Source organism: Leguminivora glycinivorella, chromosome 18 (genome assembly GCF_023078275.1).
Source record: "Leguminivora glycinivorella isolate SPB_JAAS2020 chromosome 18, LegGlyc_1.1, whole genome shotgun sequence".
NCBI classification, from domain to species: domain Eukaryota; kingdom Metazoa; phylum Arthropoda; class Insecta; order Lepidoptera; family Tortricidae; genus Leguminivora; species Leguminivora glycinivorella.
This window is the reverse complement of record NC_062988.1, coordinates 4,973,241-4,989,997: the sequence shown is the minus strand read 5'-3', so window position 1 is coordinate 4,989,997 and position 16,757 is coordinate 4,973,241. Positions and strand designations below refer to the sequence as shown.

Sequence of the window (16,757 nt, the reverse complement as noted above, 5' to 3'; positions counted from 1 at the left end):
ATGTTTCCATTAGAATGTCGTCTAAAAATGAGAGTAGATTATCTGCTTTTGTTTACAGGATGAATAACAACCAAAATACAAAATCTGTTTGATACAAAGGGAATACTTTTTCATGTTTTATTTTGTAAGTAACCATTACGTATGAGTAGTATGAGTACGTTGTAGTTTGCCGTCTCAAATGGATGAGGAGTTATGTGATAAGGACACGTTTAAGCGTAAGCGAGAATTTACAAAAGTTTCAATTCGACCTATGTCTAATAAATCTATCGTTATTTATATGTAGGTATAATCTGAAGTTTTAAATAAGTTCATTTGAGAAAATATAGGTACTCGATTTATTAACAGGGTGACTAAAAGATTTAAATCACGTATTTCGAGATCAAAAGAAAAACAAAGTTAATTTTGCCAATAAACTGGCTGATATAAATGTTTTTTCTTTTTTCGGAAACCTATTTTATCAGAGTATTACTTTTCTTTTAATCTTACAAATACATTTATTCAGACTATAATACACTATAGTGGCATTATCAGTATTATCACCATGAAAAAGGTGTTAAGTATTAAATTAATTGCAATAAGCAGATGTTTCAGGGTTTATTAAACAAAGGTATCATAGTCCGGAACTCTTTCGGCATACCTACTGTGAACCTGTCGGTCTGTGCACCTCTCGCCACTACCTACCTACGTTATCGACTCGAATTTGAAATAATTAAGTACTTATTCACCCAGATATATTATAAATGTAACCGCTATATCTCGTATCTTGTAGAACATACTTTTACACTTTCACTAAGGGTGACAAAATATATGGCTTTACACCCCCATTCCTTGTTTCAGTATAGCTATAAGAAAATAATAGTTTCAGTACAACATAAGTCCTTTTTGAAGACAAAACTTCTACAATAGAAACAGGTGACTCTATCAAGTTTATGAATTCATTTCCAAAGCAATTGGCAATAGTAATAATAATAAGTGCTACTTGAATGACAATCTAAATCAAGTTTGCCGATGACATTAATGACGTTGTAGGATTCACAAATAGTTTTATTGTAAATTATTAGTCGTCAATCATTTTAATCGTATACAAATTATCAAATACAGTAGTCCTTTAATGGCTATAATACGTGAATAAAAATGATTTGTTTTTATAAATAAATTTAATTAAATAGTATTGTTTATCAAACGTAATAGTACTCTAACGTAAAGCACACCAGGCATATTGCAAAGAAATTTATGATGACTAATGAGATCTAACAATTTTGATCACCCTATATGGAGCCGTCAAATTGATGTCATCGGCACGAAAAGTACGCTCGAGTTAAATTAGAACATTTTGAACCGAGAACTTTTGCCCGCGGCTTCGCTCGAGTTAAATTAGAACATTGCGGAATGCTCTATAAACTTCTAACTCCCATTTTAGGAAAGTGGGGGTTAAAAAAAGACAAAAAGTAGCCTATGTCACTCTCCATCTGTGCTTGGGGCCACCCACTCCTTGTTAATCTTGGCCGGTGAACTTAGATACGCAGAATAAATCAGGTATTTATCTTTTAATAACGACTTATTTATTTATAAACAACAAACCATACAAAAATAAGTCCTGTTGAAAAGACACTCTTCAAATAAAGTACCTTTTAGAGTACGTTAGCACATTTATTGAAAAGCAATGCGATACGCTCTGTTAACAGAGTATATTTAGAAAATTGCAGCAATTTCCTGGAATACCCGTATTCTGCATAAGAAACATTAGCAATGTTGGCATTTAGACATCAAAGAAAATGGGTAAATCCGGTATGTGATTATTAACAAAGCCAAATGCCGATATACAAACGTAGAATCAATTTTGGGAAATTACAATTGGGAAGTTTAGGTGTAAAACGTTCACAGACACTTAAAAATAAACGGTGGGTAAACAACCTTATACGTATTGGGTTCAGGGTTCAAGTCTTATTTTTTCAACCGGTCTACAGATATCAAGTTCAAAAGGAATGTCGATTGATTATTCACTTTCAAAGATAATGAATACTACATTGAAAATGTTCGCCTTTTTGAAGTCTTCACTAAACATATTAAATTATGTATTCATCTGCTAACATTCTAGTAATTAGTGCTCTGTGAATAAATGTGTGTGTGCCAACAAGAAGTTAGCTCTGACTGATGTTTACCAATATGAAATGATAGTTTCACCTCAACTCTCATTTGAATTTTTTTTTATTAAATGATTAGGTACCATTGTTTGGTTTTATTTGACGGTCTATTCCCCGGCTATCAATACTCGACGTTCCAGGAATTTAAGTTGAGCATGACCTTCAGATCAGTGGACGATCTTATGTCGTCCAGGAACTCGCGACGCTACTTTTTTTTCTAGCCAGCTTGAATCTACCCAGTGTCTGTCGTTCGCCCGGCTCCCAACAGTCTATATGCCAGGAGTTGTAATTCAGCATGATGTTAACATCATTCGAAGTTTTCATGTGGTCTAAGTACTGTTAAAACTGTTGGTTGGAAGAGTTTCTAATATATTTACCATTTTCTGCTTATACTTGATAGCCAGCTTGAGTCTTCCCAGGGTCTGTCTTTCCCCCGGTTCCCAACAGTCGATATCCCAGGGGTTATAGTTCAGCATGATTTCCAGTTCGTTGGAAGTTCTCGTGTGGTCCAGAAGGGAGGTGGCGAACTCTTGGCACTGCTGTTTTAAGGCCTGGCAAAACAAAATGGAAAATAGAACGTCCATACGAAAAAAAAGCATTTTAAATGAATTCACACGCACTTATATTAAATCTGGGCAAGTTTAATATTCATTGTCATTTTAAGCATGTAGAAGATGGCACAGAAATTAAATTCCTAGGCGAACTGCCTAGTTTTTTTGGGGCTTAACAAAGTAAAAGGAGACGTAGTTCTTCATTAGGTTTCAGGTTTATTACCAGTTACATTAAACACAATCTGTCTCTTTTCGATTGTTTAATTTTAATTAGTAGGTCCCTTCGATTTTCAAGAGACTAGTTTTTTGGAGTACTCCGAAGTTATAAGCGTCTGATTATTATTTCATGCTGTTCACCTTATATTCTACTCTAAACTCCGTCTCCATCCGACTAAGCCTGTTCAGCTCCCAAGAAAGCTGGAAGGCAGTCAGCAGCGGGTCTGCAGAAGACAAGGCTATGAGGGATGGAGAGGTCAGCGCCCGGTAGGCATTTATGCGAGCCTGGGAGTGTCTGAGGGAATCCTCTTGAGAAGATTTGACACACTCGTCGCAGCCGCATCTGAAGGAGGAAAGAGAAAAACAAATAAAATTACAGTGTTTTTTAGGCTACTTACCTACTTGGTCAGGTAATACATTTAGAATGAAGTACTGGGTGATGTAAACAGGCGAGAATTATGTTTCTACGGCCTTGGGATACATTTTTAGTGTAGAAGAGATGAAGGAAAACAACCATCAATAACATACTTAGGTAGTAATCTACTGGACATGTGGATTACAAGTACAATGCTATTGGTTTGATCAATCTCCTCTACACTCCACCACAGTGGAGGCAACCTTAATATGTGTGCGTCGCCGTTGCAAGAATAAATACAGTCAGATAGTGTTTCAGCTCATTTGTTCTAAGATCACTGTTGATTGTACCCAAGATACCGTAGGGTCAAAGTTCAAAGGGTGTATGGCATAATAGACAAGAAGCTTCCATTTTCGCTCTTCAGTCAACTAGCTTGTCCCTCACGCGCTGTGAGTCTTCATATATATCTGGTCTTTGAGAGTACAGTCAGCATAATTAAATTCATTTTGGTTATTTATTGCCCTCTTCCAATTTTATTCTGATCTAACACTACACTTCGCATACTTACGTAAAGGCATGTACCTACTTGACGTCGTGAGGTACCGGCAGCGTGGCTCCCCTGTCCAGCAGAATCTTCAGGATCTCGTAGTGGTTTCGATGGGCGGCCAGGATGAGGGGCGTGATGTCAGGAGTGAAGGTGGCTGCTGAAGATTCCATGGACTCCCAGCTCTGTTGGAAATATGTTCTCAAGTATTATATGGTGCTTTGGGACAAATATGTACCCATGCCCAATGGGAATATACTTTTTCACCTCACTAGCTCAGAAAGGACTTTTTTATTCTTTAAAAACAGATAGCAAAATCGCATTTTATCCACAAGAGTGCAAAGAATATTTGAAATCCGAACGTGTCATTAGTTACTTTTTTAAATATAATTTCTTGTAAAGGCATGTCCCAGACGGGACAATTTTCTCCCTGTGCTTAAATTGTCTTAACAAATCATGTGATGTGAACGTAAAAATAATTTCATATCGAATTGTATCCGACTAAAAACACTAAATTCAAACAATTTTATAACATGATTTTACCATAAAACACTTGAAATCGTACAAAAAATTGTATTTTTGACTTTTCCACTGTACTTATTCAGAACGCACCTTGCAGTAACATTGCAATCTCAAAACGCGTGAAACGGAACGCACCCAAATAGATTTTTCTTCTTGATTCTTAATTTGAAACTTTTGTGGTGTCGGTGGGTGCATAGTGGAAATTGTAATAAACGCAAATTGACTTATTTCTGTGCAATTATGTTCCAGTTATTTTTAACCCCCAGCGGGCTATATAAGCCAGTACACGGGGCGCAGGGGGAACATTCAGGAACGAGTCGCGGGTCGAGGCAGCCACGGGGAGATCTCTCCAAAGAGAAGAAGGAGTCATGTGAGTTCTTTAATATTTATCACTGTTTTTCTTTGTGATTTCATTATGATGTTCTATTGTGCTTTGTTATATGACTATTTTGTGGTACTTTGAAACATAACTGATTTATTAAGGGTTTTTATTATACACTTTGAATAATCTATAGATTTTAAATAATTCTCTGAAAATTCTGGAGCATATTATATTATAATTTTATTACAATGCTTATCTGCATATTTTCTGTGTATGAGATCCAAGGGTCTTCCATTAATTCTAATGAATGCTGAAGCAAACTAAATTATTTTATATGAGAACTTATTACAATGTTAATTATATGGTTATTTATACAAGCTTTTACTTTTAAGTGAACTAAGGTTCTAAACAACTTCAGAAAAACAATGTTTAACTGCATGCTTTTGTGTTTGAGATCCAAGGGTCTTACATTAATTCCAAGGAGTTCTGAAGCAACCTAAATGATATTTTATGTCTTAATTATATGGTTATTCTGTACAAGCTTTTGCTTTTAAATGAACTAAGGTTCTTAATCAACTTCAGAAAATGCTGAAGCCAATTATATTTTATTTATTCTTCAGAAATAAAAGATTATTTTTATTTCTTTATACGTGATATTATATTTTTATTATTTATTATATCTGTAGAATGAGCTGCTAATGGGGACTATATCTTTGGAGGTTTAATTGCTGAAGTATATGGGATAGCTGGGTTTTGAGAAGCTTAGGGACTAGGTTCTGTCGGGAATGCCAGTTTGAATTAAGTATATTTATTTCGGATTTGTTTTTGATAAATTAAAGAGACTCAGGTCTTTTCTCTTGCTAGTTGGCATTGAAGTTATGATGCTTGTTTGGGCAGGAGGTCCAGGCTTGAGTATATCAGCTAAGCGTAACGTGACAGTTGAGGCAAGTCTTGTATAGCAATGCGTACGAGCTTACCACATACAATGATGGCCATTATATGGAATTTTCTTGTTCAAATATAGTGATTGTAATTTTCATTTGTCGATATGTTGGAGGAGAGTCTGGGGTTCTATGGTTTATAAAGTTCAAAATTTTTTTAAGAGAACCGGTTGATAGGTTCACATTCCAGAAAAGATGATTCTAAGAAAGGATCCAAGGCCTGGTATTTTAGATGACAGAATAGGCGACCTTACCTCATGCGCAAACCAGGGGGTATTTGCCTAAATAAAGCCCTAAATACAAAATAAAACAAGGGGTTCTTGGAATTCTTGAATTGCTGAGAGTTTTCCTTTAATTATCTGAGAATAGTATTAATAGTGAAGTTGTTTCGCTGATTCTTACTGATAATATAAAATAGAAATAATAGAAATAGAATTCCAATTTCGTATACGATTCGAAGAAAGAATTGAACTGGCAAATAGCTCTACGTTGATGGTCCAGTCTCGTATGTATTACCGACTATGTATTGTAATTCATACTAAGACGCGTTGGGGATAAAACACCTTTAAAAATAAAATTCCTAAAAACTTGACAAATAAATTGAATTTTTCACCTTAATTATTGTATTTTATTTCTTTCTACTTCACAAGGTGTATATTTGACTTTGAGAATTGAATGAACATGTTGGTTGTAATTGCTCTATAAAATAAATTATGTATCGGTACTCATCTATAGGGAATATCAGAATTGCGGAGACTATTATTACCTAGGAGGTAGAATTTCTGAATGTTAGGGGAATACCCAGTGTGTTGAAACTTCCTACACTTGAGAAAAGGATTTGTGGCTACTTCGTACAGCTTAGGCGTCCTACCTTTACTAAACGATCACATTTTATTATTTTTCTTATGGCCAAACGTTTTAAATGCAGAACAAGAACAAACAAAATAAATTGTGATTAAATTAGGGGTAGATCTTAAGCTTAATGGGTTCTTGGGTTGTTAGATATATGGGGTGCTTATGGTAGAGTATAGGGTAGGGTAGGTAGGTCTCCTTTTGACTGTTACAATCTGGTGCCGCGACCAGCACGGGCATTCGTATGCCATGTTGCGGTTGTTTGCCACATTAGAATGTTGTTAGCTTCATTTGTTTACATTTGTTCATGTCTTTGTTTTACTTAAGAGTGTATTTGTTTTGTTTTGCAAGTGACATGTTTTAATGTCACAATTTGTTGCAGTGAAAAAGGACTCAAGTTGTAGTTTCAACTCATTGTATTAAGTTTGAGTAGTTTTGATTATACGCATCTTATTTATATACAGTGTAACTATAAATTGATTACTAACCTTACAGCATTCAACGGGTTTGAAGACAATAAATGGTGATTAACCATTTTCTTTCCACATATCACTTAACACTATTCCACAAATCACTTACACAACATGTGGTAGTTACTGAATATCTAACACATTACACATTTTAACTAGATTTGTTATATTTCGTTTCACAGTAAATGATGAATTCCACTGATAGGTTACGTTGTTTTGCCGGCTCCAATAGTCGTGGAATTGCGGTTAAATTATCACTTATTTTTGTACGGGGGTTTTACCTCATTGATTGTTATGTATGCGATTATATTTCCACTTGATAATAGAATAATTATTACTTTAAAACTTGATAAACAAGTAAAAACACGGAGAAGGTTGTTTGTTTTTTTTGACAAACTATGGAACTATTGTTACTAGTGAGGAAAAGTGCCATCTGTCAGTAAACTTTAGCGGGCAACACTGACAGAGCGAGTATAGTCTGGTGGGTTACGTGGTTACTAGACGGTGCGCTCAGGTTGAAAATATACGAGGGATTCAAAATTTCATCACAAAACGGATTTTGATTTTTAGAGGGTTTTATGTCTTTTTTCGACAAAATTGTTCAAAAATACTGTAAACAGGGGTTTGGAAGGTAAATTTAGTATTGTATTGTAGGATTAGATAAATAATAATAGATACCTAGTTATTTATTTTACAAGGGGGCAAAGTTGTTGTTTAATCGTATTTGTTAATGTTGATATTCGCGTAAGCGAGAGATTCTAGTATTGAACCGCGAGCGTAGCGAGTGGTTTATTGTTTGATCGGCCGTGCCAATGTTGATATTTGAGTACTTAAGCGAGGGATTCTAGTATTGAACCGCGAGCGTAGCGAGTGGTTTGTTGTTTGACCGGTCATGCCAAAGTTGATAGTAGGGTATTGAACCACGAGCGTAGCGAGTAAAAACGACGCGCTACGGATTGCTATAAGTCTGTCTGTCTGTCTGTCTGTCTGTATGTATGTATGTATGTCTGACTGTCTGTCTGTACGTCTGTCTGTCTGTCCGACTGTCCGTGTGTCTGTCTGTCTGTCTGTCTGTCTGTATGTATGTCTGACTGTCTGTCTGTCTGTTCGACTGTCCGTGTGTCTGTCTGTCTGTCTGTATGTATGTATGTATGTCTGTCTGTCTGTCTGTATGTAAGTATGTTTTTCTGTCTGTTCGACTGTCTGTCTGTCTGTGTGTGTGTTTGTCTGTGCTATCGTAGCTCCCGAACGCAGAAACCAACTTAGATTAGAATTTTTTGTTTGAAAACTGAATTAGTCGGGAGTGTACTTAGTCATGTTTCATAAGAAAGCGTAGGAAAGTTAGTTTTAGTGTTTAGTAATGTTAGCGAGCTAAAATTTAAGCTAAAATCTTTTATAGGTAAAATTGATCAAAGATGTAGGGATTGTGGGGTTTTCAAACTATGTCACACAGGACATGGTCATATGGTCAACAAATTTGTACGTACGTTAACAGCGTAAGTGGCTCAGCGGCAGTACGTCGGACATGTGATTCGAGGGTCCAGAGTTCGAACCTCCGATGGGATAATCAAATTTTTCTGTTTTTTTACTTTTCCTGTTTTTCTAGGATATTTGGGTAATTTATATTTATATACAGTTATATTTTTGATTTTTTGATTTTGATTATCTATAGAATTTATGAATATACTGTTATGCTATTGTTTGTAAAGTTGTCGCCGATTTATTGTTACACCTACGTTTCGATACGTAATGAATGATTCAGTTTAAAGTTCTAACGACCATAGATTTGGTTGTTGGATCAGCGAGAAAAAAATATGTACTTAGAATAAAAAGGGAGATTCCAAAAAGGATACATCACAATTTATATTCACATTTCTAGGTAGCTTAAGTTTCTTGTTTTAAGTTTTATTTCTAGGTTAAATATTATTTCTAGGTAGTTTTAGTTTATTTCTGTAAGTTTTACTTTGTAAGTACATAGCCGCAATAGGTTAGTTTCAATGACTTCAACATACCTACTTGTTTAGCATTTATTTAGTATTTTACGTGTAGTAAGATCAGACGATAGTTGCTTTCGTAAAACTAGTGCCTACGCCAAATCTTGAGATTCAAACGAGAAGAGGGACGGCCGGGCTCGCACCCGCGCCGCCGCCTCGTCGCCTACCGCCGCCGATTCACCTCACCGTGTCGTCACGCGCTACGCGTTTGTCAGCCTTCGCCGCCGCCGCCTCATGCACCGCCTCGCCTAGTCATGCTCCATGGGCTAGTCAGACCGCTTACCGTCGCCGCCTTGCCTGCCGACGCCACCTTGCCTGCCGTCGCCGCCTCGCACCGTCGCCGCCGCCTCGCGTCCGCCTGCCGTCGCCGTCTTGCATGCCGACGTCGCCTTGCCTACCGTCGCCGCCGCCTCGCCGCCGCCTCGTGTCCGCCTCGCGCCGCCGCCTCGCCGCCGCCGCCCGCCGTCGCCGACTAGTCTCAACTGGTTGATTACAACTTCAGATTGAGAGCTCTGGAAAACCTTGGAGCAGGAACTTATCCTATAGAATAAGGGTTCTCACTTAAAACTTAACATGTTCTTAACTTACCTTTACTTAATTTACTTTTATCTTTACTTAATCTTAGTGTTGATATGTATAGGTCTATTGTATGGTTATCAACATTAGAGTAGGAAGTTCTATAATTTGATAGATGGTCAAAATAGAATAGATTTGTGTTTACCAACGGCAAACAGGATAGTCTAGTGAGTTGGATTTTGTTAGTTAGTATGGCACAAACTTAACGCCTGTCATTTTGTAATAGCAATTCTACGTAGTGAACGATTGTTGTCTTCAACATTTAGGATATCATTGTTCATATACACGGTTAGTGTAAGGTTTCATGTAATCTTTATTTTAATATTTAACAAATATTAGCTCTTATTTAGTCTCAAAGCTCGTTTTAATCCTTCAGATTTTGTGAAGAGCATATTATAGTTTATAAGATGTTCATATGACGTCAGGTTTTAGTGTTAGCAACTAAAGCAAAGATTACTTCAGCTTTCTTCGTATGAATAGTGGCACTGAAACTTGGTAGTTCATGTGCTCTGCCTACCTCTTTATGGGATATAGCCGTGATTATATGTATGTATGAGTAGAAATATGAAAGGGTTTCAAGAACAGCACTGAAGGAACGTTTTTGTAGGGATTATTTTAAGGACATAACACTTTAAGTACATATCATTAATCATCATCACTTAATATTATAAGTAAGTAAGTATGTAAACATACTTATTGCACCATTTTACACATTACATTTATGTATACACAAAGTTGAGTGAGAGTATAAATAGGTAGCAATAGGCAGTCTTATCACAAAAAAGCGAATAAAATATAGTCTATGTCAGCGACTTTTACAACTTTCTTTTATGAATGTGTATAAATATGGCTCGCAAAGCCGAACTTGGTTTTAAATGTCTTCGATTGTTATGTCTGCCCCATACAGCTAAACTGTAGAATGAATCGTCATCGGCGTTATTTCCGGACCGGAACGATACTACTTTGAAATCTTCAAAAAAGAAGTGTACACCTATCTTAAAGGCCGGCAACGCACCTCCAACACTTCTGGTGTTTTCGGTGTCCATGGGTGGCAGTGATCGCTTACCAGTAGGCGACCTGTCTGCTTGTTTGCCTCCTACCCCATAAAAAGTTATATATTTTACCAAATATAGTCACATAATGTGTAGATATTATGTAAGTACGTTTAGGCTGAAACTTCTGTTGAAGGCGGGTTTTTGTCCAACCAAGTCTTTCAGTAAAGTTCGAAATCAGAATAAAAGTAGAGAGAGCATAATTTATAACATTGTGTTTTTATATTTTTAGGTCTACACTACTTATCTTGTTTTTGTATAATGGTGGGTCAAGACTTTACTATAAGGGGGGGCACGTGAAGATGCAGGAAGTTCGAAGTTGGAAGAAACCAAGATTTACAAGTTAACGGGACATATTTGACATGTTTATTTACCTTTTTGTTGTTTTATACTAACCCTATTTATTTTTGTTATGTACTATTATGTTTTTCCATTGTTTTGTTTCCCCATTTATAGCTTTGGAAACTTAGAAGTTTATGTGAATTGACTCAAGGCACAGTGGAGTAAATATTATCAGCCTGAAGATATTAAAAGGTTTCAAAAATTGTTGCGGGGACCGCTTTCCATCAGGCGGGCCGTATAATTACCTGTTTGTCACCGACGTGGTAGAAGAAATTGGTAAAATGGTAAATGAAGTCAGACTAGTTAGAGTCAGTTAGCAGTTTCATATTATGTCGAGGTAAGTGAGCATGTGTGAAATATTATAATCTTCGTGTTTTACTTACGTAACTTTATAGATTCGGCGAGATAAACCTATAATGCTTTCAATTAAATTGGATCGTCTTGTGATTACTTTTATTGGCCCGAAACATGTTGCAACAGTAGCGATATAACAACGTGAGTGCAACCGTAGTTTCATTGAGTTTTATTGTAGATTATGTTGCTCCGTAATTGTCAGTTTTAATATTACTCCGTTTATTTAAAATTAGAAAGGATTTTCATGTTATTCTTTTATATTTCCTTGAACAAAACTAGAGACGTAGTAAATTAAACGTTTTAGTCCTTAAATTAACCAGTCTTTTAAATTTTTGATAAGCACTCATATCAGTAAACTTTCAGATTAACATTAGAGTCAAGTAAGGTCAAATAGAGTCAAGTAGTATTATGAAATGTTTCACTCTTAACTTTAATTAGTTTCTTAAACCAAGGTAACTGGTAAGTACTTGTTTTACTAGATATATTAGTAGATTACCATTATCGTCGGGTATTCATAGTATTGCTTTCGTCGACGCCGAGCTCACGGAGGTCTACGTTCACTCTATCCGCTCAACGATATTTAGGGAGACTAGCAGGACGGCGTTCTCCCATGCTCTCAAGGCGAATGTGAGGTAACGATACCGCTCAAAACCGAACGAAACGGTGTGTTCTTGTGTTGAAGGACGAAACTCATTTTGGGTTATCGTGCCAGCCAAGTAAGTAGTAAGTAATAGGTATAAGTAAGTACCAAGTAAGTAGTAAGTATTTGTTCTATCATATATTCTGTGGAAGTAGGTATGTAAGTAGGTATTCATAATATTGCATGTCAAAGGAAAATTATTTTTCATACCTACTCAGTAAAATCTGCGTCTAATATATTCAATAGTTTAAATCCAATTTTACATTCCAATTCTATAGCATCAATTCAGTAAATAAGGGATAGTTCATTACGTTTTTCATAAACGTAGGTATTTATACTTTCTAGCTACTTATTTGATTTTGAAAATATACCTACATGTGACTTACTTAGAAATAGGAAAATTTTTGTTAGTCAAATTTCAACTCAATGTAACTGTCAGCAGAGGGTAAGAGTATGTACTAACTATTGTATTGTATTGTAGTACGGGCGATTGTCCGCAACCGATGTCTCCATCTTAATACTTGTCATTACTATCATTATACATAGATAAACTTATATTAAGAGGTTAAAATGCATCATAGCTAGGGCGTTTTCGCATTGTCCGATGCGATATCCGAGGTCGGATCGGATAGTGTGAGAACTGAGAACACACTTAAAGTTTAATTTCAATTTTCATAGTTGTGTTTGAATGTATGTACCTGTAGTTGTGTGTTTAAATGTAGGCAGGTATGTATAGTTGTTTTTGAATGTAAGTATGTAATGTATGTATGTTACGAGACTATTTAGAAGTCATTTATTTTCTATTAAGGGCTATCCTTTTATTAATTATTTTTAAAGTCGTTGATGTAATCAAATAAAACTTAAAGTAAGAGGAATAAACTAAGTGTAGGTATTAATCACTATTCATTTTCATCACCAAAACCTAAATCATAAAATTTTTGTGTGTAATTTGTGACAGATGAAGAAGAGTTAGTTTCGCAAAGAGGATCTGAAGTAGGCCAACAAGTATGTAAAGGAACACTTTTGTATTTTAAATGTAATGGTAGGTATGTGTATGTATGTTATTTTAGTATTCGCTTGTTTCAAGTGATACGGTAATGCTTGTGGTTGAAACATGATGTTTTAGCATAACATCACATTACATGTTCCTAATAACGCCATCTAGTTTCAATTTGTAGACTTTAGAGAGCAACGGGTAGATTGGTGACAACATACATTTTTTTATTTTAAAATGTAGGGTGTCGCGAAGAAAAGAAGGAAAGTAGACCGTCAAGAAGAAGAAGATGAGAGAGAGGTCAATGAGAAATTACGTCATTTTAGAAATGTAAACTGGAAAGTTTAATTGTTTTACGTACGTGAAAAAGACGGTGTATACCGTAATCATATGTACAAGCGGTACGTGCGAGTGTGTTATTGTCGCGGGGTAAGTGTTATACGACTGTTCGTGTATTTACAGGACTAGTTCTAAATGTGCTTAGTGTTCATTCATATTTTTCGTGCGACATTTTGTCCGAAACGCAATTGTTCCTACGGTGGTAAAATAATTAGAAAAGATAAATGAAAGAAAATTAAACATCAAGGCAATCTGTCTTCGTCGATATACATTGCCTATTTCACCACAGTCGCCGTAGCACACTTAGTTCAGTGGATTGGGCTACGAAGCGGTAGATTACCGGTTCGAACCCCGGCAATGAAATATTTTTGTGTATTTTATTGTTTGAGTTTTTTCCTTTTAATTTGTTTTAGTTTAGTTTTAAGGTTCTTCCTCTATATTTATTTTAGTTTTGTTTTTAATCTTATTGTTCAAGGTTATCAATTTGTGATTAAACTTTGGTCAATTGTTTCCTTTATTTAGCTTCTCACAATTTGAACCCTTTAGCATACGCTAAATTTTAGTTGTCACGGGGGCATGTATGCCAGCGAGTAAAGAGAGTTGTAATTATTACGACATGTGTTAAAGATGACTTTTGTTGTGAGTTATTCCGTGTTTGATTATCACAACTGAGTATGTAAAAGTTTAGTTCGCAGGGGGGCACGTGTGCCAGCATGTCAAATTGTAATTAGTTTGTGTAAGCACCAGATGAATTAAATTGTAAGTGTATGTGTGTGTTACTTTTGTTTCCGTTTGACTTAATTAGTAACTGGGGGGGGGGGAGGGGTGCTCATCATTATCATCATGTTGCAAGGGTTAGAAGCCAGTATCTAATAGTTTTACATTTACAGAGTTAGTCAATAGCATAAAACTTGCAATGACATGGGGGCAAGTTTAGTGTTAGGATATCTAGTTATGGTGGCGTAGTAGTATCTATTTACGCATCGTTACATGACAATATTGTTCTTTAAAGTATGTTTCTTATCATGTGGATGGGAAATAAATAGAAATATTTTATTCAAGGACCTAGCAACAATGAACTACAATGTAATGACTATGTGCGAGTCTCGTTGTTTGGAAAGTTGTACGAGAACCTATTAATTAGACCGTAGCTTGATGAACCAATTAGCTACTTACACTAAAATTTATTATTTTGTTTATCAGGCATAGATTTTGTCATGTTTTTCTATTCCCAAGTAAAACTGATTGTAAATAAGGGTCATCCGTCTATAAGCCGTCATTTTATCCTCCACCTAACTAAAAATATCGTGTAACTGTAACAGTATTAATTTTGCAATTTTGTGTGGGGGAAACTAAAAATAAAGGTTAATTCAAAGTTCATATTTTGTTTGTAATTACGCTAACTCGACGCGTTTCGTGCTTCGAGCTTTTGAGTTACAGAGCCAGCAGCAGTTGTACGGGATAGGAGTAGTTGTACGGGCCAGCAGTTGCAGTAGAAAATCTATGAATTGGAGTAGCCGTCTTCGTCTGAAGCCCCTCCAAGAACATATTTGTGCAGTCAGTAGGATCTACTACTTCGGCAGAATAAACAACTTCAAAAACATCTGAAGAGGATCTGGATAGTGAAGAATGAGACGTGGTAATCGTTTGGTTCAGGATATTTGTGGCTGGTGAAATGTAAGATGAACATGTTACCATTTTGTAGTTAGAATACCTAAGTTAAGTGGCATAGCGTGTAGTAATTTTGATTAAAGCAATTGGCGTAACTAATTTGGCGTTAAGTAAAGTACATTTTGCGTAAATTTAATTGCAATTTAGCGTAAATAATTAAGCGTCATTTTTAGAGCATATAAGGCGTAACCTAGCGTAAATTTTAGAGCATATAAGGCGTAACTTTTATGGTTGAAGTGATGTGGGATTGGTTTTTGGTGGTTGTGGATGGCCAGTGCATGTGCGGGGCTATGGCTTTTTGTTGAACAGCAAGTCATGGTTTCGTATGTGTAAGGGTTTGTTCATGACTATCAGGAATTAATTCTAACGTTGCTCTGACTATATTTATTTTTAGCGTAATTTGTCTCAACCAATTACGTTAACATTAAGCGTAAGCGTAAACTTTAATTATAAGGTTGTAGTTTAGTGTAAATTACCTATTTCAATATAAAGCACAATGTAATATATTTATTTTATTCAAAAAGAAATGGGATTAACTTTTTCACTGTCAATATTTTGATTGTTTGCAACTTTGTATTAAACTGTATGAAAGAGCGAGTGAGGAAGAATAAAAGATGATTGAATGGAACATGTATGATATGTGTGTACGACTCAGATGATGTATGTTATGTGTAGATGTAAGAGAGGATGGATGAAAGAATTGATGTATGATTTTGTATGAGAGAGTTTATTAAGAGTTGTTTATCATCAAATATTGACAACAGTTATTGTTATTTGCAAACGGGGAAAAGGGGAACAAAGATGTGTTATCAAGAGAATATTGGTGTTAGGTTAAGGTCATACCTTTTATAGGTAAATTCTTTTTGATAACACAATACTCTACAAGAAGCTATCACTATTCGTCCGTCACACTCTCTATGAACGAGTGGGTTTGCAGAAGGAGTGTTTTGATTTAGTTTGCTTAACCTATCTTAGGGGATCCGGGGTACCGGGCTGCACAGCAAGCACGTGGAAAAAAAAAAAGAACCATGTGTTTGAACTGCAGTGACGTGGCGGTCCTACCTTTGGAGAGAAATGTGTGCCTCTGATAGACAGTTTTGGTTATTGCTATTTAACTGAAAAGCCTTCTATAGAAATGATTTTTTTGAAATCAATTGCTTTGTAGATTAGTATGGCATTTTGCAGCCGATATACATCCAGATATGTATAATTTTTATAGTAATTTTTCATCATAAGTAGGATTATGATAATAATAACTTCCACAAAATAAAATAAAGTTATTATTAATGTAATAGCAAGGCTGAGGCTGTCCAGGAGTTCCTTCCTGTCCATTTGTATTACCAGTAACTCGGTCGAGACTTTCAAATACTTTTAAGGATGTCTTCTACATTCTTAACTGACCATTTGGCTGACTCCTGAGCTTACGTGATGTGGGGTGGTCAAGCATGTGAATTAAAACACATGTTTGAATTACTTCGTGTCCATCTATCCTGACGCTAACCTCAGATAAGGACTTTAGAGTTCGTTTGGGTTCCACACGAATAAAAAAAAAAACTCGAGTGGAAATCATTTGAGCCATAACGTAATATATATGAATTCAAAATACTTCTAGCTTTCTTGCTTGGAAATAGAGTACTACATCAAGCCAAGAAAGAAAGGAATCGGTTGTCCTGTGTGGGTTATTGACTGGAGTTATTGCCACTGGGAAAAAGTGTTGGAGGTTACCGCAAAGGTTTTTCCATTCTTTATGGGGAGGTTTTCGTTGTTTCTGGACATCTGGGCAATGTAGGTGGTGGAATCTCAATGGCTACGGTCGTAGATTCCGGATGAAACGCGAGGACTTTGCTACATAGGGCTCACTTGCCTCACAACCAAGTG

General features: G+C 35.9%; 1 protein-coding gene across 1 annotated transcript in view; it reads right to left on the bottom strand.

The window, feature by feature from the left end:
- LOC125236082 (transient receptor potential protein-like) overlaps positions 1 to 16,757 on the bottom strand; it is a 101,639-nt gene that overhangs the window by 22,134 nt on the left and 62,748 nt on the right. The window contains 3 exon segments of the mRNA XM_048142777.1: positions 2,522 to 2,695; positions 3,053 to 3,254; positions 3,853 to 3,995. Coding sequence (XP_047998734.1) covers positions 2,522 to 2,695; positions 3,053 to 3,254; positions 3,853 to 3,995 — 519 coding nt within the window.